At 33.7% G+C, this 25,965-nt stretch overlaps 1 protein-coding gene across 1 annotated transcript; it reads right to left on the bottom strand.

Moving 5' to 3' along the window:
- Positions 1-1,502: 1,502 nt before the first annotated feature.
- LOC131852066 (soluble guanylate cyclase 89Db-like) lies at positions 1,503-25,965 on the bottom strand. Its single transcript, XM_059202669.1, has 14 exons — positions 25,892-25,965; positions 18,171-18,248; positions 16,856-17,526; positions 12,889-13,082; positions 12,418-12,542; positions 8,970-9,101; positions 8,097-8,198; positions 5,885-6,051; positions 5,049-5,325; positions 4,146-4,289; positions 3,744-3,867; positions 3,138-3,247; positions 2,255-2,344; positions 1,503-1,604 (listed from the first exon to the last, which is right to left on the bottom strand). Exons 1-14 carry the CDS (start codon positions 25,931-25,933, stop codon positions 1,503-1,505), a joined length of 2,358 nt encoding a protein of 785 aa, XP_059058652.1. The 5' UTR covers positions 25,934-25,965.

Below are 25,965 nucleotides of genomic sequence, written 5' to 3'. Positions count from 1 at the left end.
ATGAGTATATAAATCAGAGTATATTTGCTATATTACATAGATATTTTTACACTAATGCAATCACTAAATTTTAACACTGCAGTTTCTTATGGCTTGTATAATTATAATACTCCTATACAACCTCGGTGGTCTAGCAGTTCAGTATACTGCTTTATTTCCGATAGTCGCGGGTTCGATTCCTTACATGATGCAAACATTTGTATTCATTAGTATGATTGTTTGCATTGGTTTGGGAGTTTTCTATGTATATTATATACATTTTTTTGTAAATGCATATATTAATTATATATGCATTTACAAAAAAGTGTATATAAGTATTTGTATCAGTTGTCTATACCCATAACACAAGCTGTGCTTAACTTGGGACTAGATGGTACTGCATGAATTGTACTGGGTTTTTATTATATTTTATATTCTCGAAATTCTTCAGAGTTACGGGTCATACTGACTAAGTAATTCATTATTATTATTATTCTCATGATCACGGAGTATTTTTTTATATGCGTTCCTAATCTATAATTATACAATGCTACAAGAAACTGTTAAAATATTAATTTATAAATATAGTAAATATTATAAGCAGCTAATGTTGCAACTTGAATTATCTAATTTTAAAACATCAAAATACACTATATTGTAATGAAAAAAGAACACGAATTTAATTCGTCTGTTGATATTAAATTATTATATAGTTTGTTGACTATTATTTTGTTATAATAACTTATATTTTAGCCAATCAATTCTAATTCAATAATTACATTTTTTTATATATATAAATGGGCTAGCAAAAATGCTGACGGCCCTCTTGGTGGTAAGATTAGACAAAACTAGATTGCATCTATATCTAATGAGAATTGTAATCAACTGCATTACATATTTAAATCCCTAATGATCCCTACAGGCTTATTTGAATCCCTAATCATAGCTACAGGTCTACTCTAGAGTCAAATCTCAATAGATCCAATCCACTTTAGATTTGATAAAACTTTTATTTGAGATAAAGGACATACACACCAGGTACAGATAAGAAAAGTAAATAGATTTTTATATTGATCTTTTAACATATAATATTTAATATATAACAATATCAGGTCTTACAATGACCACGAAATCTTTAGTTATTACCTGTACTAGTGTATTTCCACAATCGAAGTGATTACACTTAATCGTGGAATGAACTACCTGTCGAATTTTTCTCGAGACACTACAGCATGGGGTTTTTCGTCAGTGGTATATTAAGGTTTCTTAAGGCGCAAGTGATCTGGTGTTTCAGGAGTTCAGATACTAAGTTACCGTTTACCATCAGATGAGCCGTAGGTATGCTTATTTGTCACCATCGAAGTATAAAAAATCAAAATTATAAAAAGGTCAATGTCATTGAATCAGAATCGAGTTTCCAGAGTAGACCAAATATTTCTATGTATGTAATAATACATGATTTCAATCTCACTACATCATTATTAAGTTAAATTTCTGAAGACTAAGATGATTAATATGATGTCCTAATTGTCTCCACATAGCGCTGAGAACAATTGCAGAGCCTCGTCCGGTTCCTCCTCTTCTATTTCACCCTCCAACCAGAACGTCTCCATCATCCCCTTACCCTGGATGAAGTAAATAAAAATATATAGAACTTAACACATAGAATACAATCATTATTAGACAGTAACTGGTACCAGCGACTGCGTCTGCGCAGGATTAGTACTTTGAGTAGCTTATTTGCTTTTCCAAGATCCTATCTAGGTATTTATATAAAAGAGATGTAATTTATTAAAAAAATACATCTTAAAAATATTATCTACACCCGCGCGAAACAGAGACAAGTGGCCATTAGAGAATTTAAAACCAGTACTTCTATCTATTCCCAGATTAGATTTATATTTTTACTATATGATTATAAGAATATATTCGATAAAGGAAATGTATTTTGTTTAAGGTTGTTGTTTACACCAGAAAGTTTTATTAGCAACAATATTCAATAGTAATAATTGCTAAGAAGATATTATAAAGGCTTGTAATAATTATTATCTATGTCAATATTATTTCACAGTGTTTAAATACACGTCCCGTTGACAACGATTTAAAGCATTATTACTTTAAAACACTTTTATAATTTCACACAGTTTTAAAAAAATATACCTAGAAAATAACACTGAATATTTTTTTGTACATTACAGGAAACAATTGAAGTTGCTTGGGTGCCACTGAATACAAATTAAAATACAAGTGGCGATAGTACTGTTATTGTTTATACCTTAACTTTAATGAGCCCTCGTCGTCTAAGCCTGAACCTGCCGGCCGGGAGTTCAGCCGCTGTTTGCGCAGACACCTGGATTTTGCCTGGCTGGATTTGTGAATGCATAATTGTATTAAGTACATACTAAATTTGTTTATATGGTAAGAATTTGGAACAATACTACATACGTTGAAAGCTGTAATATTTTTTTATGTAAGTTTCTAGTTAACAAGGGGTTGTAGGACTCAAATTCGTGTAAAAAATACTGAACTCTGAGATGAAACCTCTGAGAGAGGGTCTAAGATTTTGTGGCGCCACGTTTCTGAGCCCGTGGATGGCCCGCATATTTCTCATTGCCTTGCTATTCCTGAGGGCTAACAGCATTTTCACTGCCACATCTCCCTATGTTCACTGCTATATCACCCTTCAACCAAAAAAAATTGCCTACAAAGCAAGTTGTTAAGTGGTACAAATATATAAAACCATCCAGATGACATTGTACAAAGTCTACTTATCTAGTATTTATTGTACGTGCTAATGGAGATTGGAAGGAGAAGAATATCCTCCATATTCCTCCTGGAAAAGACTGCACTGTCTCTTATAAGGAGTGACTTGGTTTTACTCTAATCTTGTCATCTTCCACTGATGTTCCCCCAGCGTATACAGTTAGTATGAGTGAAAGGACCATTTCATTGTCGCCCATAAACTAAGTAGGTACCTATAATTAATTAAGTAAAACATCTTGGCTGTGTTTAATATGTCGACTTATACAATGGTAGTAATTTCGAATCTGATTGACACCAAAACGAATACGCAAACAATTACTTATTATACATATTATGAATTATATCCATAGTACATATCTCTACAGACTTATGGAATTTTGAATGATAAGTTTTACCTCGGATGTCGTCTGCATTCTGCTGGCAGTATTGACGGAGTCTCCGACGAGACAATACCGGGGCAGACGTAGTCCAAGTACGCCTGCCACGCACGGCCCCGAATGTATGCCTAGACATATTTTTATAATAATATAACAAATAAAAGAGGTCCATTAATTATGAGAGACAATTTTGAAGATTTTCAACTCCTATTGAACTCCTATAAAAAGTGTTTTTCGTATAATTAAAACAAATAATTATTTGAACTACACCGAAAACAATAATTAGTCGATTTATTTCGACTAGTTTGCGCGGTCTCTCTCGTTCTCTTTGACATTCTTTGTCTATATTTACACACACATTATTTCCTGGGTGAAAGCTGATTCCCTCATGTAAAAGCGTAAGTGTAATGGTAGGTAATGCTAGGGACTTAACAATCGGATTAAAATAAATATGTATACTAGCTGTGCCCGCGGTTTCATCCACGTTAAATTACGATAAAAAATATAGCTTATGTGTTATTCTGATTCATAAGTTATATTACTGTAAAGTAGTTTTTGCGTGTAAGAGTAATAAACATCCATCTATACTCATAAACTTTCGCGTTTATATTAATAAGATAATACCTAGGGTGAGCATGGGTAGTGCTCGGGCGATGGCGAGCGCGGCGCTGGCGGCGGATGCTGCATGAGTGCGGCGACGCTCGGGCGCTCCCGAGACCAGCATGTACACCGTGCCTACAGTCTCCACCTAAAAAATACTTGTTCGTAAAGTGGATCTAATTTCACCTGTTTTTGATATATAAAGAAGCTCCTAAAACATGCGTACATTATAAACGCAATTAGTGAAGTTTTATAAGGAGCAGTTTTATAGAATAGAATAACATTTATTACATCACACATCACAACACGACAATGATGATGCTATTTTTTTTCCAAATTTTCGAACTGACCGCCGCGGAGTGCATGCCATTAGGCAGCGCATTGATTTAAAAAAAGATAATGATGATGATGATGACAATGCTATACCTTGTAAACACGGTGCGTGTCGAGGAGCCTGTCGATCCTGGAGTAGATGTCGTTCATGTAGGCCACTGTCTGCATCACGTCCGCCCGGGTGCCGGCCGCCGCCAGTTGTACGCCGCAAAATATTACCGTCACCCATTCGAACGCCTGTATCAAACATTATCTACTTTAAGACATTTTTCAATACGCAATCTTTATCTTTATTATCTTTTTATATCATACTAGCTACTCGCCCCGGCTTCGCTCGGGTGTATAATACATATAAATCTTCCTCTTTTAATCATTCTATCTATTTAAAAAAAAAACAATTCATAATCCGTTGCGTAGTTTTAAAGATTTAAGCATACATAGGGACCGACACGCATCGATAGCGACTTTGTTTTATATTTTGTAATGATATCAATTTTATATTTTTTTATTTTGTTTAGGTAATCAACAGCTTATGCAAATTATACACATTATGAATTTATGTGTGAGCAGAGTGACATTATCAGAGTTACTTTAAATTTTACAATACAAATGATAACAATGTAATGTGTAAGAAAAAACAAGTTGACCATTTAAAAACAGTCAATGCAGTTAAAGAGTTCAAAGCCAAAAGTTAGAGAACAGGAGAGGGCGAATCTAATAAGTAAATTACGTTATAATACATAATGGTTATCCATACAATAACTAGTAGTCGCCAATGGTCGAAATTCGACCATAATTAATTTAATTGTAAGTAAGAACATTATTAAAGTGTATGACACATTGTGTTTGTATATATTTTTTTAAGTAATTGTTTATTGATGGTTCAAAGATCATTGTGTATTTTTCATTATAGTCGAATTTCGGATACTGGGCGATCACTAGTACCAATATAAAGGTAATGTTTCTTACATTACCTATATTGTTATCAATTGTTACCTGACAAGCAGCCATGGGATCCTTCCCTGCTCTTAAATGATCTGCAATTGCTTTCGGCATCATCGAATACAGCAGTTGGTCTCCCCTCTTCTTCCACTGGTCCAGGAGCCGACATGACTTCTCTAACGACATTGATCTGTCCTCTGCCTTTTCGAAAAGCAGTTCCAGTCTGGACAAGTGTTGCCAACCTTCTAGAAGCATCCATTGGGAGAGACCGTGGCCGTTTAAATCAGCTACGAACAAACCCGCCTGACGTAGCTCGTCCAGATCATTGAAGCTGGAAGTAATAATTATTAATGTTACTAATATTATAAACGCGAAAGTTTGTGACGATGGATGGACGAATGGATGACTACTAAATGGATTAGTATGAAAATTAACTTTTTGTTCAAATTGTAATTCCATTTAATTTCTACTGTAAGAAAGTTCTTCTACAGAATAACTGTGGAAATGAAATATGTCAAGCGTTGCATTAACCATGACGTCATTTCCCAATACCCATGCTTGGGATAAGCATGCAGGGATAATTGTCGTGATGGTATATTCAATCTCGGTATTAAATCTTTTCGATTAAATAATTTGTACATTATGTTTTCATTGTTATGAAATTAAGCATTGCTTTGGGCACTGATATATAAATTTATAAATACGTATACAGAAAAAACACAGATCATCGCTGAATTTTGTATGTACATTTTGTATATTCAAATTTTACTCCGGTCAATCTTGAACAAAAGAGTGTCTGAAGATAAATCGGTTTATAATACTAAACTAGTAAACTTAAAGTTAGGTATTTAATTGTAGTAACGAAGACATTAATACAATATATTACTAACATAGGGCTACATAAGAAGACTAGTGCGTCTATTTCTTCCAGCAAATAAATTGGTCCTTTGAGCAGGATGGAACGCGCGCCCTGGCTTCCGCGTCTGGACTCTCCCGCTCCTCGGGCGCGCCACCTCATGAGTTCCAACTCGAATAGCATCGTTTGCATGCATACTACCTACAATTAGTAGACTAGTTAGAATTAAAGAATTTATTTAAATTGTATCCAATTTACTAATTGAAAAAACTGCACTAGTTGTGGCCAAGCGGTAGGTACTAAAATAATTACTTGCATATGTCGTAATAAACATGATTATAACTTAACGTAACTAACTAACTGGTAGAAAATGGTAACCGTCACCTATAATAATAATAACTGGGTAAAATTCACACAACTTCATTTTATCCCAAGTAAATACATACATAATTCAAATTCAAATTCAAATTCAAAATATCTTTATTCATGTAGGTCTATTACAGACTCTTATGATATGTCAAATCTACCGTCAGTTCGGAATGATATCGAGATGAGAAGAACTGACAAGAAACTCAGCTCGTAATTTTTTTCAAATAATAGTGGAACATGTTTATGATAAATACAGTTATTAAAATTCAAATTTGGGGAGAATAGAGTGACCACCAGCATATGCTATCGCAAAGAACAAAAAATTTAATCAGTGTTCACAACCTGAACAGACCAGTCCCCACAAGCAGCACCCGTTCACGAGTATGACGTATGAGCCAGCCATCATTGTACTCAACCATATTTGAGGGAGCACATCGACCCGGCCCACCACGCCGCCACAAGTTTGAACTTTATAGCGAGCATGACTGTTTCAGGTTACTCCACTACGTCAATTATATTATTTACAGCATAGGCTGTACCGATCACAGTTTTCACCCATTACAATATTAAATTTACATTATTTAATTTACAATATGTCATTACAAAATTTATAATAAGTTTCTTTATTGTTATTACATTATCCATGTCAATGGGAAAAATTATATGCCTCATAACAAAAGTTAAAATTGTGATTAAGTCCACACATTGTAGTCATTTAAGTAGTCGTTTATTTTATAATAAGCTTTAGAGCAAAGTGTTTTTTTTACATGTATCTTAAATTTGGCTTCACTTAAATTTAAAACACTATCTGGCAATTTATTATAAAAACGTATACAATGTCCCATGAAAGATGTACTTACTTTTTTGAGACGATAACTAGGCATATTTAATTTATTTTTATTCCTTGTATTAAAAGCGTGTAAGTGACTATTTTTTGGAAATAAATTTAAGTTTTTGCGTACATACATAATATTTTCATATATATATTGAGAGGGAACAGTAAGAATACCTGTTTCTTTAAAGCGTTCTCTAAGAGATTCGCGACACGGTAAATTATATATTGAACGAATTGCTCTTTTTTGTAATATAAAAATTGATTCTACATCAGCCGCTCTTCCCCACAATATAATACCATACGACATTATACTATGGAAGTAACTAAAATACACTAGTTTCGCTGTTGCAGTATCAGTCAACTGTCTAATTTTTCTGATAGCAACAGCAGCCGAGCTTAGTCTTTTGGCTAGTGTGAATATATGTGGACCCCACTGCAATTTATTATCTATTACAATACCAAGAAACGAAGTCTCATCAACAAAGTCCAAAACATGATGATTCATACTAACAGTTGTCGTTACTTGTTTTACATTTGGTAAAGAGAATTTAACACATTTTGTTTTCATTGAATTAAGCGCTAGATTATTTGATGTAAACCAGTTTAGAACATCCTCAAGAGCAATATTTATATTATTAAAATCCTTTGTATTTCTTTTCACTTTGAAAATAAGTGATGTGTCATCAGCAAACAATACTATGTCAAGTATGTTTTGAAACTGGTATGGTAAGTCATTTATATAAACAAGAAAAAGAAATGGGCCAAGTATAGAACCCTGGGGTACACCCATTTTTATAAATGACCCCTTGGACAATAAAAAACATTACTAGACAAACACAGCAAGGTTTCACACTCAGAGTAAGTGTGGTGGCTATATTCTGTAATTTCACTTCAATATGTCTATCAAAGTCGAAACATCAAGCTGATTATAAGCAGTAAGAAAAGTTATAAGTGATGATAATAATATAAAAAAAGTCTATATAACCGAGTTTATAGAAAATATATATACTGTAATGACTTTTTATTGATAATATTTACTTACCTTATCCCATGTGAATGAGACTTTAGGTTTTCTCAAACGAAGTACCTCAGAAATGGGAGACTTCTCAATACGATTACACGGACCTCCCCACGCTTCGACTAGCTGAAATTAATCAATGAATATTAAATGTGATATTAAAACTCAAAATTATAAGTTATCGTGATATTTTGAAATAAAGACTCATAATTACATTTGAGGACTGTACCTCATAGTGCTGTGTGAACACTACGCTTTATACGAGTTGACTCAGTTTTGCTTCAATTCTTATAAAGACGGTCTTGAAAACTGAGTAAACTATGTACGTATGTTATAATAATGAAAATTTGCACAGTTTAAAAGAAAAATTGTTTACTTTTACTTAAGGCGCGCTTTCATATGTGGACAAAAGTTTCAAAATGAATGTATTCAAACAGTTGCTAGCAAATATATAGTGCTTTTAAAAAATGTTACACAGATTAACATTAAAAATATTTTGTTCCAAATGACGCTATTCTGCTTTATCTTTCGAGCGCAAATTCTAATATTAAAAGCAAATCATCAAATCGCCTTGCTGCAAAGAGCTATAATCTGCCATAGAGAGGAACGACTTCTATGTAAGTATTGTATAAATATAAAAAACCCTCTCTTTAATATTTACAGAACTAATATGTATCTATTTTGACATTTCTATTAATTTAAGTTTCAATTCAGTCGCGATTACTCGCTCTATGTTATGCTTTTCACTTTTTATCAATATTTTAACATAAATAGATATTATATTCATATTGATCAATATATATCAATATGTTTTATCTAAATAGAAGAAGCGAAGTCGGGTGTGGGTGGCGGCGGTCGCAAGTACATCATAATTGTCAGATATATTTGTAGGTTTACCTTTTCTCCAGCCATAAGTATTTTCATTCTTCTATCTAGAAGAACTCCGAATGGAAATAATTGCAGTAGTAATGAGGCTGGAACTGGAGGCAGCGGACACGGCAAGGATTTGCGGAACATTAGCGACTGTACCTATAACATAAAAATACCCCATGAAATAAGCAAGTAATTTATATATATTTATGTGTATATATAACTGAATTCTAATTTCACTTGGTCATACTATACGTTTGTAACAGTTTAATATTCTGTAGTCGTATCTAACGAAGATTTCAGAAAGTTTAACCATTACTTTACGCATTTGGTGACAGTCGTACATTCTCTAAGACAACCTCTATCGGGTCAGTAGTTTATAATTTAGATAATACAAAAAAATATATACATACTTTACCTATTTAGCTCTCTTCCAGATAATTTATTTAAACAAAAGATATCTTTTGTTCGTCCTCATGACAGTCTATTCAGTATAATCTACATTCATATCAAATTTCAGCCAAATCAAATTAAAATATCTATATTCATGTAGGATAACTCAAATCTACCGTCAGTTCGGCTTTCGAACTAAGAAGAACCGACAATAAACTCAGTTCTTATTACTTTCAAATGAGTTTATATATGATTAAAAATTATACATAGATACTGTTTTAAATTGAATTAGGAAGAATGTGAATTGTGCATTACAATATGCTATTGCATTTTGTCAAAAGGGAATAATGTAATTAGTGGCCTTTTAGTCGTAAATGCTATCAAACAGGCGAACAGACAGAAAGTTATGTTTACCTTAATACGTAGCTACCTAACTAAAATGTATTATGTACATAACTAACAACTGAGATCGTCGTAGAGATATTAACTACTTCGACTTACAACCTAATGGTTTTAACTTACTGGTGACGAAAACACTGATCACAAACCAAATTACTACGAGAATCGGCGATAGGGTCGCCCCTGTCGCGTTGGATCCAAATATACACAGCGAAATATAAGAAATGTATTATATTCAATTATTATATTCAAATATCACATAGAGCTCTACCAACAAGATTGTGGCTAAGTTATGAAATACATATGTATATGTATAAGATATGTTAGCAACATATCTTGACTAATATACTACATTATATTTACATAATTGAGTCGATACATTTTCATTATAGATACGTTTTTATTACACTTGTTATAAAATAGTAGTGCATTTTCATCAGGTAATGTATCTGCAAATGGCAATTTGAACCTAGTACCTTTCGTAATCAAAACGAACAGTGAATAAATTTTCCTCTAATAAAACCTCGAGCTTTTATTGAAATGTAGGTTTATCTACTAGGTACTAAAACATTTAATAGTATTTATTAGGTAAGTACTTTCACATGAAGAGAGAAGTTCTATCTTGGAATCTCCTTGGTAATGATGAATACTGTTGTAACTTATGTTTTTATGTTTCGGTTAGAATAAATGAAATGAAATTTTATTGCAAAAGACGTGATGTTAAATTCTAATTTCAAATTAACAGCTTTTCACCGTATGCATATGCTCTAGCTATTGTATAAAGTCTGATGTAACTGACTAATCAAAAATATCTGTATGTTCTAAATTTGAATTTGAATTTACAGTTCTGTTCTTGTACAATGTAAATTCAGTGTTATTATTTCAATTCTTTACAAATCCTTTAAATAAATTTCCGTACTTTGAGTATTTTTCAGATATTGTTATTTTTGTTATATTTATAATTATTCATATTTATTTACCTATATAAATATGAATAATTATAACAAAAGTATAAGTAAGAGTATCAATATGAAGTTATTATACTCAGTAGATAGCCATGAAGTCACAACACGTCACATGCCTGCTCTGGTAAATATAACAATGCTAGAATTAAACTTGCCCGATATGGTAACACTGCAATTAATACCATTAAGCCAGTGGTCATTGTCTCACCATCTACCTGAGACTTTAGACCTTCAGAATAGCAACACACGTGCGTCACATGATAACGTGATGACCATTAGCTTTGCCATTTCAAGTACATAAAAAAATAGTTACAATTCCTAAAATAGAAGGTAAAATATTTTCTATTTTAAACAGACCAAATTTTACTTAGATAGATATATGGGTTACTTAGAAAATGTTTATTAAGTAGATACTTACTTATAGATCCCTGTTTACAAACACAATTTGGCCAAGATATCTATTCGGAGTTAGAAATGCTTTCTGTTAATATATTCATAGCTTATTAACAGAATTGAACCCACAGAAAATTGGGTACGCTCTATAATAACAATTTACCTCTGTACAATAAAGCCAATTAGATTCGGCAGAATAATGTCGTCAACACAAAGTCCGCTAGCTTCACTGTCAATTTGGAAGACTTAATGGAAACTAAGTATGATTGAAGCAAAATAAACGATACAATAATAATAATCTCTACTTTTGGTGATATATGATTGCTCATTAGGGAAGAAATTGATCAATATTTACGATATTTACTTCTGGCTACTCTATAAGGTGTATGTCGTAACATACATCTATGAAAATAGACATTACTTTAACGTTACATTGTTTATCAAATATAATAATTTAAAATTACGACTGAAATTTTATATGGGATAGTCAGAGGCAGGGTCTGTTGTTGACGTTGTGGTAAATGTTAATGCATGATTGATTCACGGGTTTTATTACAGAAGAGGTATTCAATAATATAAATAAATAAATTTTTAGTGTTGGCCATATTCGAATTAGTTCTAAGTCGAGGGACTCAATGAAACTAGTTGACAGTTGTCGATAACGAAGATAATCTTAATATGAGCATTTTTGAATAGTTATATATTTTTTTATTCTACCACTCATTTGGAAAGCAGATCCATCACAAGAAGAATGAGCAAGTAACTTGCGTGTTGCTCTTTTAAATAAAAGTTGTTCACAATTACATTTTTTAGAATTTTGTGTAAATAAAAGTGTCAAACAGTAAAGTTGACAAATGTACATACAACCAAGTAACTATTACTTGGTTAACAAAATAAAACAGTCATATTTCTCAGAGCCCACCAGTCCCGACAAGCAGCAACTGTTCATAAGTATAACGGGTGAGCACTGCGCTCAACCATACCATAGGGAACCCAATTTAAGAGCATTATTTATGATGATAATGGAATGGTGGAATGGTGCACCAATGAAGGATGGTAAGATGACAGGTCCATTAGCCCATTGTGGTTAATTCACTATGTATTCACGATGGATTCCAACGGGAACAAGGTCAACACCTTCAAGTGGTTCGTTGGAAACCATCAAAACCTGAGCAATCTACTATTGCTAGCAATGGGGTTATTAGTCTACATAATCAACAATCCCCTTTACCCCAGATAGCATGACTTACTCATATTAGTCGACCACATTTAAAAAGTGCTAAGTCATGTTCTCGTAATGTGTGGTAGTGCGTGGTAGTACTTACATAATCACTGTTGTCAAATTCCAACCGCAGCACGGCGACGTAGTAGTTACCATCCATGCTCTCCTTCAATATCGATACCTTCAGCTTTAAGGCGAATATATCTTCTGCTATCTCATACAGTTGACCTAGAAACGCATAATTATTTACTGTAGGACTAGATGTACTAATGTCTGTACTCTGGAAATTTTAGAATGCTCGTGACATTATATAGTAAATATAACTTATATACTTAAGTTATTATAACTTAATATCACATATCTCTGACTATTTTAATGATAATATTAATAATAATCTCAGGACAATTCACACTGTGCCATGTAAAGCCAAGTTAAGTAAGCTAAAGCTTGTGTTATGGGAAATAGATAACTGATACAAATATATAAAATACCCAGATCTATATAAACAATCATACTCCGTTCGATCTCTGTGAATTGGACGGGGATAGATGGAGTTGTGTAATAATGTACTTACCCATTAGATAATGAGTGAAGCCAGTCCTCCCGCTGCTGTAGACGAGCTCGGCTCCATGCCTATGAGCCCGTGTGAGCTGCATGTTTGGTGACCGCATGCGTGGGAAGGTGAACCTCATGCGCTGGTGAATACTGTCCACAGACTGCAGAAACGTGCAGAAGTACCGTCCCGTCGCACGGATCATAGTGTCATAGCTGATGGTATTTAATTATTAAGTACACATGTATTTTCTATGGTTGACGATAATATGGTGCTATTTTCGCTGGCTGGATAGTAACGGATGAACATAATAATAATGATGATGACTTAGGACAATTCACACCATCGCCGTCTAGCACCATCTAGATGAAGAGTTTGTGATTTTTAAACTTTCGTGGTTAATGCATATTATTTATATTGTTAACCGGCTCTTAACACGAAGTCGAAATGTGGAAAGAGGTAACATAAAATTGTCAGTTAAAACATGTAAAGAACATAAAAAAATATAAATAAAGCAGAGTTTATGTATATTATGGGATAAAGTTACCTAAGTATTTCAATGTAATATTTGCAATTAATTATGGCTAGTAAGGCAAACTAAATATTGTTTACTAAGCACTGCCGTAAACTGTGTCACCCCCACCTTACATTTTCCGATTGTTATTTAGTATATGAGATTAATATTTTCATGTACATTTTGTTAGTTCATTATCATCTGTAATATACATCGATCCAACTGACAACATCGTTGCATTACTCCGCAACAGTGGTGACCCCAACGTGTTCTGCCCGACGTGATCCAGTCCGAGACGATACCTTGCAAAACGACGAGAATAAAGAAGATCTCTATCTGACGGCCCCCTGCGCATCACCAATGATTGCATATTTCCACCGGCATCCCATAAGCGGGTCTCTCCGATTCGGAAATTCAAGAGGCAGAATCCTCGGTAACACTGCGCAACAAGGAACTTTGTAATACTACTGACCACCAGTAAGCACAACTGGCCTGCTGGTTATAAACGCTGGACAATTTCAGCAAAAATATGCTATCTACAACAGTGCAGTCAATAGTCACTGCCGATGTCATTTCACAACTCGCGACGCTGCAATCAGAAACTGCTGCTTTACCCGAATATTGCTCGCGACATACGAACAGACGCAGCAATTACCGATCTAGGTCAAATTCGCGCGGTCGGTCATCACATATACAAACTAACGACTATTGTTTTTATCACCACAGATATTTGCCCCTGGAATCACAAAAGACAGGGGTCGGAAAATTAGGCTCAGCACAGAAGAAGGCGGAACTCTTTGCTGTTCATCCGTCTAACCGCCTAGCTATAACCGATTCTGTCAGTGGCTATAGATTTTTAGTGGACACCGAAGCAAATGGCGACCGTGACAGAGTAGTTGCATATGTGATATAGTAATACATTTCAGCACGTAGTATAATAGATTGTACCAGAGTACGTTACATAAGTCACTTTATCTGACGTCACATCACGTCACTAATCTAACTAGTGTAGAATTAGAGTAAATCAAGATGTAACAAGCTAATACACAAGTTCCACCCTACTGTGCGTGTTACCTCACCACCAATTCCTGTCATCACATGGCGATCGTGACAGAGAAGCTGCTTACAATAAATCAAATCCAGACGAAATACTCTGCTGATCTTCGGGTTGCAAACAAGAAAGAGGTACAATTTGTTCTATCCTCAAAATATTGTTATGGTCAAAAATAAAGTTCATTGTTCAATATCCACAGATAGAGGTTCACCGCATAACTGTGCCAAAAACTGATTAAAGTATCCATAGATGGAAGAATAAAGATTAAATAAAGGATGATGGCGGTCTATAAATATTGTAGTGATTTTTGTGCCGTGTAGTTAATTTATGAAGACCTTTTTTACCTGTAATAGTTGCTCAGTGAAAATATAATATAATTTAGGGACTTATTAAGTGGGATATAATATACTGGCTGATTGTGTATTTAAATTGAAATCGCTTATTTTGAACAGAACGTAGATAAATTGTGACATATTTTAAAAATGGCCGCGTTTGACTTAAAAACCGCTTTATTACTGTTTCCGATAGTAAATCAGGACGAGAACGTCATAAATAGTCAAAATCGTCCTCAGACCTGAAGATACCTCAATAATAAATTTAATTTTGGAATAAGACTTTCCAGTGGTGCCAAATTGAAATTAAAAACAAATTACGATAATTGTTGGCGACCGACCGCCACAAACTCTTTTGACATTTTTATTATTATAAAATTTATATTTTTGAAGAGTTCTTTTTTATGTCATGTTATTTCATATACTTCACTTTACTGTATTATTCTCTCATTGTCCTTTCAGTTCGCAACTGTATTTAAATATATTTTACTATCATATTCTATACGTGTTTTCATCATTTAGACACCCATACAGTCCACCGATCATCTATTACAATAATATTAATATTTTTTTTATTACCAAATAAATCAAATACCTTCCATTGCAACTACAACAATTCTACTGTTCTATTTCCTTGTCTACACAAGGGAATAGAACTATTTTAGATTTTGGAGATGATATTAAAAAAATATATAGATATTGAGTTAACAATTACTGAGGCTGCGAATTCCAAGTGCGCGTATGCCATTTTATTGCCCATTAATTGGATTATTACGATTAGGCTAAGTTTGCATACGGGCAAAACGATAGTATTATTAAAGATTATACTATTAAAGAGCCAAATAGTACAATGGCTAGATATCGGCGATTTTTGAAAGAGTTAGATTATATTATGCAACATGTGAGTTATTCGAAAATGTAACAGTGGACCTATTATAGAAAGTAATTATAACGTCCGATGAGTTAAAAAAATTATAATCATGCTGTTTAAACGTAATTACACAAGCTCGAATTAAAGCCTTTTTAATTGTATGTAGCTTGTTCAAATAAATGTTCTCAACTAAAAATGTAGTCTACCAAAAATGTCAAAAATCACTAGAAAATTACAGTATCGTGTAAAATTTGTTTTATGGAGACTAGGGTAAAAGTCATAGGTAGGTATGTATAATATGCGTTATAGTATATTTATATTGTAACCTATAATATATTTATAACTAGAGTTTCTATTGACAAAGGTGAATCAATATGGCAACACACACACGCACTTCTACTCTTTTTAACGTATGTGGTTAAATTGATTAATATTGATCTTTTTTTAATAATATTGTCTATAATCTTACTGAATCTATAAACTTACATACTGATAAAATAAGTCTTACTGAAGTCAACATAAATATTAACTGAAACGAAACTCCAGTTCTAAATATCCAACTTATATTATTTTATGGCACGGTCGACTAAATAAAATGTTATGTATTAGTAACAAGTTCCCGGAAACTTTTTAGGAACGTGCTCATGACGTCAAGTGTCGTATTAGCGATAGAAAATACAACGTTGACTTCGTGAAATATTTATATTTCTAAAACATACAGCTTCTCTTTTACAATTCTGTGTGATAATGGAAAGTCGGCATAAAAATTTGTATTATATATGAAAATAATATGAGCTACTGCCTTCTCTCATTGGAAATTATGTTGTTGAGTCTTATTCCACTATATTAATGATTAAATACTTGAAATATGACCACAATTATTCACGACAAAATTAATACAGGACGAGATTTGTACACAAGTCTAAATACTACTGTCGTAATCTATTCAGTCATGAAGATTGTGAAATCAGAAAGTCAAATTTAACAAATAAAATCAACTTTGACTTTACTTAACATAATTGACTTTAGAAATTATACTCGCCGCTTATAGAAGACGATCTTGATGATAAAATTTCTAAAATTTCTGTTTAAAATTGAAATAAATTCCAATAAGTTTAAAATCCAAAAATGATGATATTTTTGATGAAAGACCAGCGTAATCTCCATCAGGATGTCAAAGCCATGCTATGGTAGATTTTATACTAACTAATACATACCCATAGTTACTGAAGAATTTTACAAAGCATCTGCCGAAAAAGTGCATGACTTTTTCAGGAGTAGCGAATTTTTCCTTCATAGAACTTAATTTGTCTCCACTCACAAGACTATTCAGTCGAGGAGCCCCAGAACCCCTTCGTCTATAAGCCTCCAATGTACCAGTACAGCTTGATCTTTTTATAGAACTCTTCTTTACATTATCAGGTTCAGTTGGCTTATTTTCTGTATCACCTGGACTTATTGTAAGCTCGTTTGATTCAGGACTTTCATTTTTCAATTCCTTTTTCTCTCTATGATCTTCGAACTTTATCGCTAAACTCCTTCTATTGTGTTTTATTTCTTTAATACTGCATATTTCTAGTTCTTTCCCTTCATTGATTCTATCAGAAGATTTGGATACACCGTGTGATATTTCTTCCGATGAATTGTAAGCATCTATCTCTTTCTTTGTTACGGCTGTTAAAGCATTGGTAGCTGTGAAAGGACATCTAAATGTTTGATTTCTGTTATCTGTATGGACAGAAGCACTTCGCCAAGTAGGTTTAGCTTTGAATGATGGTTTTTTTGGCGTTGGACTACAAGGCGTTGATGTCGTTGGACTGTTGGCGTCTTCAGAAAATAGACTAGCTAAGGCGCAGGCGAGGCGTAACATCAATGCATCAGGATATTGCTGAAAATGAATAGTTTTTTTAAGATTATTTAATAGTTAGTTACGTTGCGTTGCGTTGTGTAATGCTTGTTGTTATTGCTAAGTGGTTAAGACTTCCTACTCTGTAAACTGGAATACAGCTAGTAAAATAGCTGAATATAGACAAAAATAACTAAATAAGTGAAGCAGTAGTAGTAGTATCTATGTACTAAATAGTATAACACAATAAAGAATAATAATAAAAAACACTTCCTTTGTAAAAAAGCATACTATAAAATTGATGAATTTGTTAACGATAATTAAAAAGCTTAAAATTTATAGCGCTGACAATGTTATCTGATTACATTAAAGATTCAGTGTTTTTATGTTGATTATGGCATGCCTCTTACTTGTTATTGTGTACTTATATTCATATATGTATAAAAAAAAACATTTATTCAAAAGAGCAACACAACGTGTGTTCCTTCTCATTCTTCTTGTGATGAATCTGCGTTCCGAATGAGTGGCAGAATAAAAAATATGACTATTCAAATGTGCTTGTATTGAGTTTATTTGAATAAAGATTATTTTATTGTTTTTTTAAGATTATTATTTTATTAAGATTATTTATATCTATGGTAATTTTTAAAGATATATTTATTATTATTAAATTATTGCATTGATACCTGAGTAGCACTGAACACAGTGTTTCTCGCGCCTGCCTCTCGTAATATGGTCTCCCATATTTCTTCGCCGCATTCTTGCTATGTAGACAAAGTAAAATAAATTTAGTTGATTTTAGACATTTGTTATGTAGGCAAATTTGCTTAACAGATTATTGAAAATACGGCTATCAATTTGATATCTTTTAAGATACATAATAGTTATATGTAGAAAGAATAGTTATCCCTATTCTTTCTTTTTTTTACAGGAAATGGCAATATCTTATAATAGACAAAAAAACCCTATAAGTATAGGGATTTGTTGTCTATTATAAGATATTGCCATTTGTTGTAAGAAGTTCAAATGTAAAAACAAAAGAATTTTTTAATGTAATGATTGCTCACAACTGCAACCGATAAAATGATACGGGTGAAATATTAAAACAAAGACTGACAAACTTGGAGCGTCACGTGCGACACGCGAAATTCGTCCGCAAACGTCGAAGTAAAGGTCAGCCAAACTTTGTTATAGTTTTAACGTAATATACGTCGACAAGACTGTCCATCTTATATGGCGACAACGATCTCCTAACGTTATTGTGTTATGTTAATATATGTATATAATTTTCTATACCAGTGTTTGTCACCTAACTCTTAAATGGCTGGATGATTTGGATGGCATTTTGTGTGTTATTTTTAATGGTGTATGCCGAACGCCGAATCCGTTAGTATAATATAATTAGACAAAACAGCTTACTAAATACTGTAAGCTACGGAAATAGAAGTAGCTACGTATTATACACTGTTATTATTACACACTCCCCAAGGATCCAGATTACACAAAATGCTTGCCAAGGCGCCAAATAACCAAATTGGACTTATGAAAAGGCCCAATGGTACCTATACGACATCAGAGGAAGAAACTCTACAGCTGCTATCTACAACCCACTTCCCTGGTTCGGTTCATATCTCAAGAGATAAGGAGAACCCTCCAAGCTCACATCTACAAAAGCCCAACCATGAGGCGTGGAACAGAGCTGCGAGGATTTTTCGACCAAAACAAATTATATGGGTTATAAAATCTTTCAAGCCATATAAATCATCGGGAGAAGATGGAATTTTCCCGGCCCTGTTACAACAAGGGCTTGACATCCTATCTCCCTATCTGGTAAGAATATTTAGAGCCAGCTTTGCCTGGGGTTTTATACCAGAACCATTAACGAAGGTCAAAGTTACCTACGTACCGAAAACCGGTCGAAGAGACTACTCGCAGCCAAAGTCTCACAGACCTATAAGCCTAACCTCTTTCATAATAAAAACCATGGAAAGGGTTCTGGACCAACACATTAGAGCTACAATCCTCGAAAATGCTCCCCTGCACAGGAATCAACATACCTACCGCAAGGGACATTCCACAGAGACCGCCTTGCTCGAACTCACCGACAAGGTCGAGAAGGCCTTTGAGGACAAACAAATAGCTCTATGTGCATTTCTCGATATTGAGGGTGCTTATGATAACACGCCCATAGAGACCATCTCACAGGGACTCATCCGCAAGAAAGTGGATGAAACCACCACTCAATGGATCAAAGCAATGCTCTCAAATCGAACCATTAAAACTACTCTTCACAACAGTACGTTAGAAATCCGACCTACCAAAGGATGCCCTCAAGGAGGCGTTTTATCGCCACTGCTGTGGCTACTAACGGTAGACCAGCTCTTTGATGTTATGACCAAAAACCAATTTGAGGTACAAGGCTACGCAGACGATTTAGTAGTCATGGTCAGAGGGTTCTGTGCAACAACAATATCAGACCGCATCCAAAGAGCACTAAACATCATAGTTAAATGGTGTAAGGAAAATGAATTATCAGTAAATCCTGATAAAACAGTAATTGTTCCGTTTACAAAAAGGAAGAAACTTGACAAACTTGTCATGCCTAAAGTAAAGGGAAGAATATTAGAGTGCTCCACAGAAGTCACGTACCTGGGCGTAACCTTCGACCAAAAACTGACATGGAACACACACATAGACAACATAACTCAAAAGGCGAAAACATCCCTAGGAATAAGCCGACGGGTAGCGGGGCCCAGATGGGGAATCAACCCCAAAATTGCCCTATGGCTTTACACAGCAGTGGTGAGACCGCTTACCACCTATGCCTGTGCAATCTGGTGGAGGAAAACCCTCCAATCCACAGCTGCCACCAAGCTAAACAGCCTACAGAGAATTGCTTGTCTGATTATTACAGGAGCCATGAGCACCACGCCGGGAGCAGCTCTAGACGCATTATTGGACTTGACGCCCCTTCCTTTATTTATACAGGAAACGACGAAAGCCAATATGCTCAGAATAAGTTCCCAAAGGAGGATACCTTGGCATTCCCTGGCCATAAAAACTATACAAGACTCGATTATGAGTGATCCTATTCTGGGAATGCCTGAAGACAACATGGCACCAGAGTGTAACTTTGTACAATATTACAAAATCGAAATATCTGGAAGAGACGAATGGCAAAATAACCATACACCGTCTCACTCAGAGCATGACCTAGTCTAGTTTAAAATAGGAGATGTTGTAGGATGTGGAATATGTGGTGTAAAACCCAAAATCTGCAACTATATAGGCTTAGGAAAATACGCCTCAATCTTTCAGGCAGAGACTTACGCCTTAATTAGATGTCTGGAAGTAATCCTAAGCCTCAACTACATCAATCAGAACATATACATTTATTCGGACAGTCAAGCTGCTCTACTAGCACTTAACTCGTACGAAATCCGTTCTAAACTTATTAGAAACTGTATCCTGCTACTAAATGAAGTAGGAAGCAGAAATAATATTATACTGAGATGGGTCCCCGGGCATTCAAATATTGAAGACAATGAGAATGCCGACCATCTGGCAAAGTTAGGGGCAAAAACCGTCCAACTGGGCCCCGAACCCTTCTGTGGTGTGCCTCGTTGCCTAAAACTGGGACATCTCAAATTAATAACCAAACGAGAAGCACTGCATCACTGGCAAGAAATGCCAGGATTAATACATTCAAAAGACCTAATATCGGGCTTCTCAACCAAATACTCCAATAGATTACTGCTTATTAGTCATCATGCATATGTTGTTTTTACTCAATGTAAAAACAACATATGCATGATGACTAGGGCCCTCACAGGACACTGCAAATTGAACAAGCATATGGCTAAGCTAGGCCTATGCACGACAAGTATCTGCAGATTCTGCCAAACTGAAGAGGAAACGCCGCTTCACATCCTATGTGGTTGTAGCCCACTCATGCATAAACGAAATATCTCCTTTGGAAAGTTTACACTCTTTCCCGAGGAGATAAAAACGATCGCTCCTAAGAATATCCTTCAATTCTTGTCCCTGACGGGTCTAGGTAGCGAACTCTGAAAAGGGCGAGCACAATAGATCTATGTAGGTCGCAGTGCTACAGGTGCTACACATCTGACAATAGCCCAAACAACCCAATAAAAAAAAAAAATATACACTGGAATGGCTCAGGCGATTTTTTTAAATATTATTGGATTGTACACTAACCAAACAGTTTGTAGCAGCATCAATAAATATACACTTCTATTCTGTCTCTTTGCAATATAATTTCAAGTTTCCAAGTTGTCGACGAAGTAAGACCTAAATCCCAAAGGGACGTGTACGCGCACCCTCTTGAATGTTTCAAATCCATTGTTTGACAAGACTATACACACGTTTATGACTTTTCGTTTTTTGATTAATAGAATAATAGGTACGGTAGCCTACACTCAAACTTGATGCTAGTGCATTTAACAAAAAAAAAATACGCAATCAAATAGGAATATATAACTGTTCTGTGTTATTGACATATTTATATTTTATTCAACACAAAATAATAAATTTAACATTGTGTAAAATATACATATAGTTTTCTATTATGCTATACTTCAGGACGATCAATCATACTTGACTAAAACAAATGCTTTATAAGTAAAAAGACAAGAAGAGAAGTGCAGAAGTTTAAAAATCGGCGAATTGATGACATGAACATTTAAAATGGTTATCAAAGAATGTAGTAAGTTTGTATTAATATAAAAGTCCCAGGTAGATTTGCAGTAAAATCTGGATAGGCATGACATAAAAAGGAATACGACTTTTTCCTTTACAACCTAAGAAATGTTTAGTTGCCAGGCAGGTACGTTGAGCTATAAAAGTACATACAATAGAAATAAACATTGATAAAAATGGGAATCATAAGGATTCCCTATACATAGAGTTTATAACAAATAAGGTTTCAAGTAGTACATGAAATAATTAATATAATATCATTGCAATAAGAGTACCTTCATCAAATAATTAAAATGCGAGTATAGCTCACTACATTATCCTTAACAAAGAAGCACATAATCACACTAACTTTACGGAAGAAAATTATTAGTAATAAGATTTAAAAATAATATAAAATGTCTAACATAAAAATAACATAATATAATACCACAGTAATACTATGTAATATTATATTATCTGTGGTAATACGAATAAGATAACAATATTCCGCGTATCCGTGTCCCATTACTAAAGGGCGTCCCATGTTCAGTGTAGAAGAAATATTAAGTGTAGACATATTTTTTCCCTCACATCTATTCGTTTATTGTTACCAGGAAAACTCTCTCGCAACTCGTTCTACACTATCACTTCGAGGTCACTATAAATATGGATTTATATTTGGTTGTGGGTACACGTGGATAGTATATTGCATTAAAAGTTAATTACAGACAAATAAAGATGTATAGAATAAAGTAAAATGATTAACAATGAACACAAAAAATCAGTATGTCTGAAGAAGAATGTGTCTTTTTAAAGAATTTTTATATTCTCTCGCAAATTATCAATAGGGCATTTATAATACAGTTTCATAGTTATTTCACATATATTTCAATTTAAATAATTTAGTATATAAAGAAGAATATTAAAAAAAACTAAAAGACAGTTTTACTATTGTATGTAACACAACTTTAATTAGGGACAGAATTTTATGTCATGTTAGTATAACCTTTTCAAGCTGTAAATAAATAAACTAAATTATGTAAAACGAGAGTTATATTACTTAATAAACTTAATTTTAACTTAACCAACACATAGTGGATAATTAAATAGATAACAGGATTTTGGTCCGAATAGTTCAAGTTTTCATGTCGCGCGAAAACTGAAACTATTCACATCTAGTCCGTCTCATAAATCTAAGTCGGAGCTTTCTACGAAGTCTACATATACCTGTCGGTTTAATACCGGTTAATACACTAGCTGTGCTTGTGGATTTTCTTTTTCGGAAACGTTACAGTAATATAGCTTACGCATCAGATGTATCTTTTATTGAAATTTAACGCGGGGAAACAGCGGGCGCAACTGATTATAAATATTTTTTTTCCAATTTGCAGTAATTGAGCTCACGATTATTATTATGATTAAGCAGTTTGCTAAACCTTTAGAACATTAAAATTGGTGGGCTTTTATCAATACATATAAATAGATGTGATTGACAGAATGACGTATTAACAGTAACAATCAACAGAGCGGAACAGGCGGTATACTATATCTATAGTAAGTATAGGGCAGTTAATTAAATTGAATTTGCCAGCTTTCTAGATATTTCGTTATATGTATAGATACATAAGTATTTTAGCGATGACGTAAGTAGAGCCCTTCATACTACACATTTGTAATGTAATATACACCGATGTCAAATAGATGGGCCATTATTACGTTCGTATTCACATTATTTCAAATTAATTGCGTGGAGTCACGATAAATTCAGGTTCAATTTCATGTAGTATTTGCAATTTGTTATGTGGATTCTGAAGTTATATAATAGAACATGATAAACAAATTTCAAATAAGTATCTACAAAAATAGCATCCACATTTATATGCTTATGAATTAATTCATACTATTTTATTATTATTCGTACTTCCAGTTCGAAACAATTAACGATTTTTATTTACTTTTAAAGAATAAAGTATATACACATATTCAAAAAAGCAACACGTAGGTTTCTTGCGCATTCTTTTTGTGATCAGTCTGCGTTCTGAATGAGTGATAGAATAAAAAATATGACTGTACAAAACTGCTTATATTAAGTTTATTTGATTAAAGATTATTTCTCTATTATATTCTAGACCTTAATATTATCTGATAATACAGATATCTATAAGTGGAAAAATTAAATTCGTAAGTTATTCCTAAATTATAATAAAAATGTGTGTTATATACATATATGATCAACGTCCGCTGCCGCTAAAAATAAAAATCAATTTTATTTTTATTTATTCTAGAATTTTCTCAGCAAAATAATATCAATACAAGATGAAATGGCGGTAGTCTTGTCCCTTCTCATATGTATGAATATGTAAGTGAGATAGTTCTTCACGAATTATTTTTAATGTATATATAATGACGTACGGGTATTTGTTATACAAAAGACAATCTGAATCGAATTTAGTAGATAATAACAAAACATATTACATAATATATATATAAATAGAAAAGTTGATGAAATTACTATTATAAAACTAAATACTATATAGAAAAATAAATATAACTGCATATAAAATAATGACAGTTCAATATATGGTCTGATGGGTTCACCATGAACACCTGGTCAATGGTTACCTACGATGGTTTCCAGGAGAGACCACGTAAGTTTTGATATGATCTGTGCATATTAACGGCCTTAATGGTCTAGCGGTTTATTACACCACCTTTTACTTCCGATGGTCACGGGTTCGATTTCTTGTACGGTAAAACTAAATAGTAACATTTGTATTCATGAGTATTTTCTAAATGTTACATTTAGAAAAAAATGTATATAAAGATTTGTGTCAGTTGCTTGGTACTCATAACACAAGCTCTGTTAGCTTGGGTGTACATGGCTCTGTGTTAATTGTCCTAGGTTATTATATGAACATGTTTTCGCAAATTGTTAGCTAAATCAGTATTTAAACCAATAGGAGGCATTATATAAAAACATAATGTCAACGCATTGATAAGAGCATGAAAAAGAAACCGGACACCACAAAATATATTGTGAAAAATATAATATAATAATATATAAAATATACTCCTGAGGACTAAACAATTAAGGTGATGGTGCTTTCTTGTAATGTTTTGCTCTCCAACAAAATTTTCTTAGAGCAGAGATTGACAATCTTTTATATTTGTAAAAACAATAATATCGCCACGATTGTTAGCTCAGATAGGGTATTCAGAGCCATTGTTAACTGTCAATGTTGTGGTGAATAAAACATTTTGAAATCGGTTTTTCCTTCGCCGGAGAGTAAGTTTTATGGACGATAATGGAATGGTGCACCCGCCTGGTTTAAGCTGGCAGGGCACTTGTGAAGGACGATAAGACGAGCATGATGTCAGGAAAGTTCACCATGAATATATCACGATGGTTTCTAGAGTGGACCACGTGGAGGTCAACCTGACATGGTAGATTGGTAGCAATGGGGTTATTAGGCAACAATCCCCTTACCCACCTCTCACCGTCCCGCTCCACCCCCGCAGAGGTAGTCAGAAATATAATGAATAAATTGACAAAATATAAATTGTGTCAATTTATTATTTTTGGTTTTGCCAGGTTTGGTTTTGGCGAGATTCGAACTGACAACCTTTTGAGCGTAATCAAAGGTAGTAAACTACTCGGACACAACGCTCTCGAAACTTAATTTTAAGAAATTTATATAAAGATACTTACTATAATAAAATGTTGCACACTTTCGAGCAACCACCCGTACATTCTTAATTCAAATCTTAATTAATATCAGAAAG

Source organism: Achroia grisella, unplaced genomic scaffold, assembly GCF_030625045.1.
Source record: "Achroia grisella isolate CSIRO2021 unplaced genomic scaffold, CSIRO_AGI_Agris_v1 utg821, whole genome shotgun sequence".
In the NCBI taxonomy this organism is placed as follows: Eukaryota; Metazoa; Arthropoda; class Insecta; order Lepidoptera; family Pyralidae; genus Achroia; species Achroia grisella.
The sequence above is the reverse complement of the archived record's forward strand: the minus strand, read 5'-3'. Positions and strand labels throughout refer to the sequence as shown.

Excerpts from the sequence above, each read along its gene's own strand:
- LOC131852066 (XM_059202669.1), bottom strand. The coding sequence starts at position 25,933 with ATGTACGGGTGGTTGCTCGAAAGTGTGCAACATTTTATTATA. Across the intron at positions 13,083-16,855 it reads AAATTCTTCAGTAACTATGG|CTATGACACTATGATCCGTG; the intron begins GTATGTATTAGT and ends AAATACCATCAG. Across the intron at positions 5,326-5,884 it reads GTCTTCTTATGTAGCCCTAT|CTTCAATGATCTGGACGAGC; the intron begins GTTAGTAATATA and ends TATTACTTCCAG.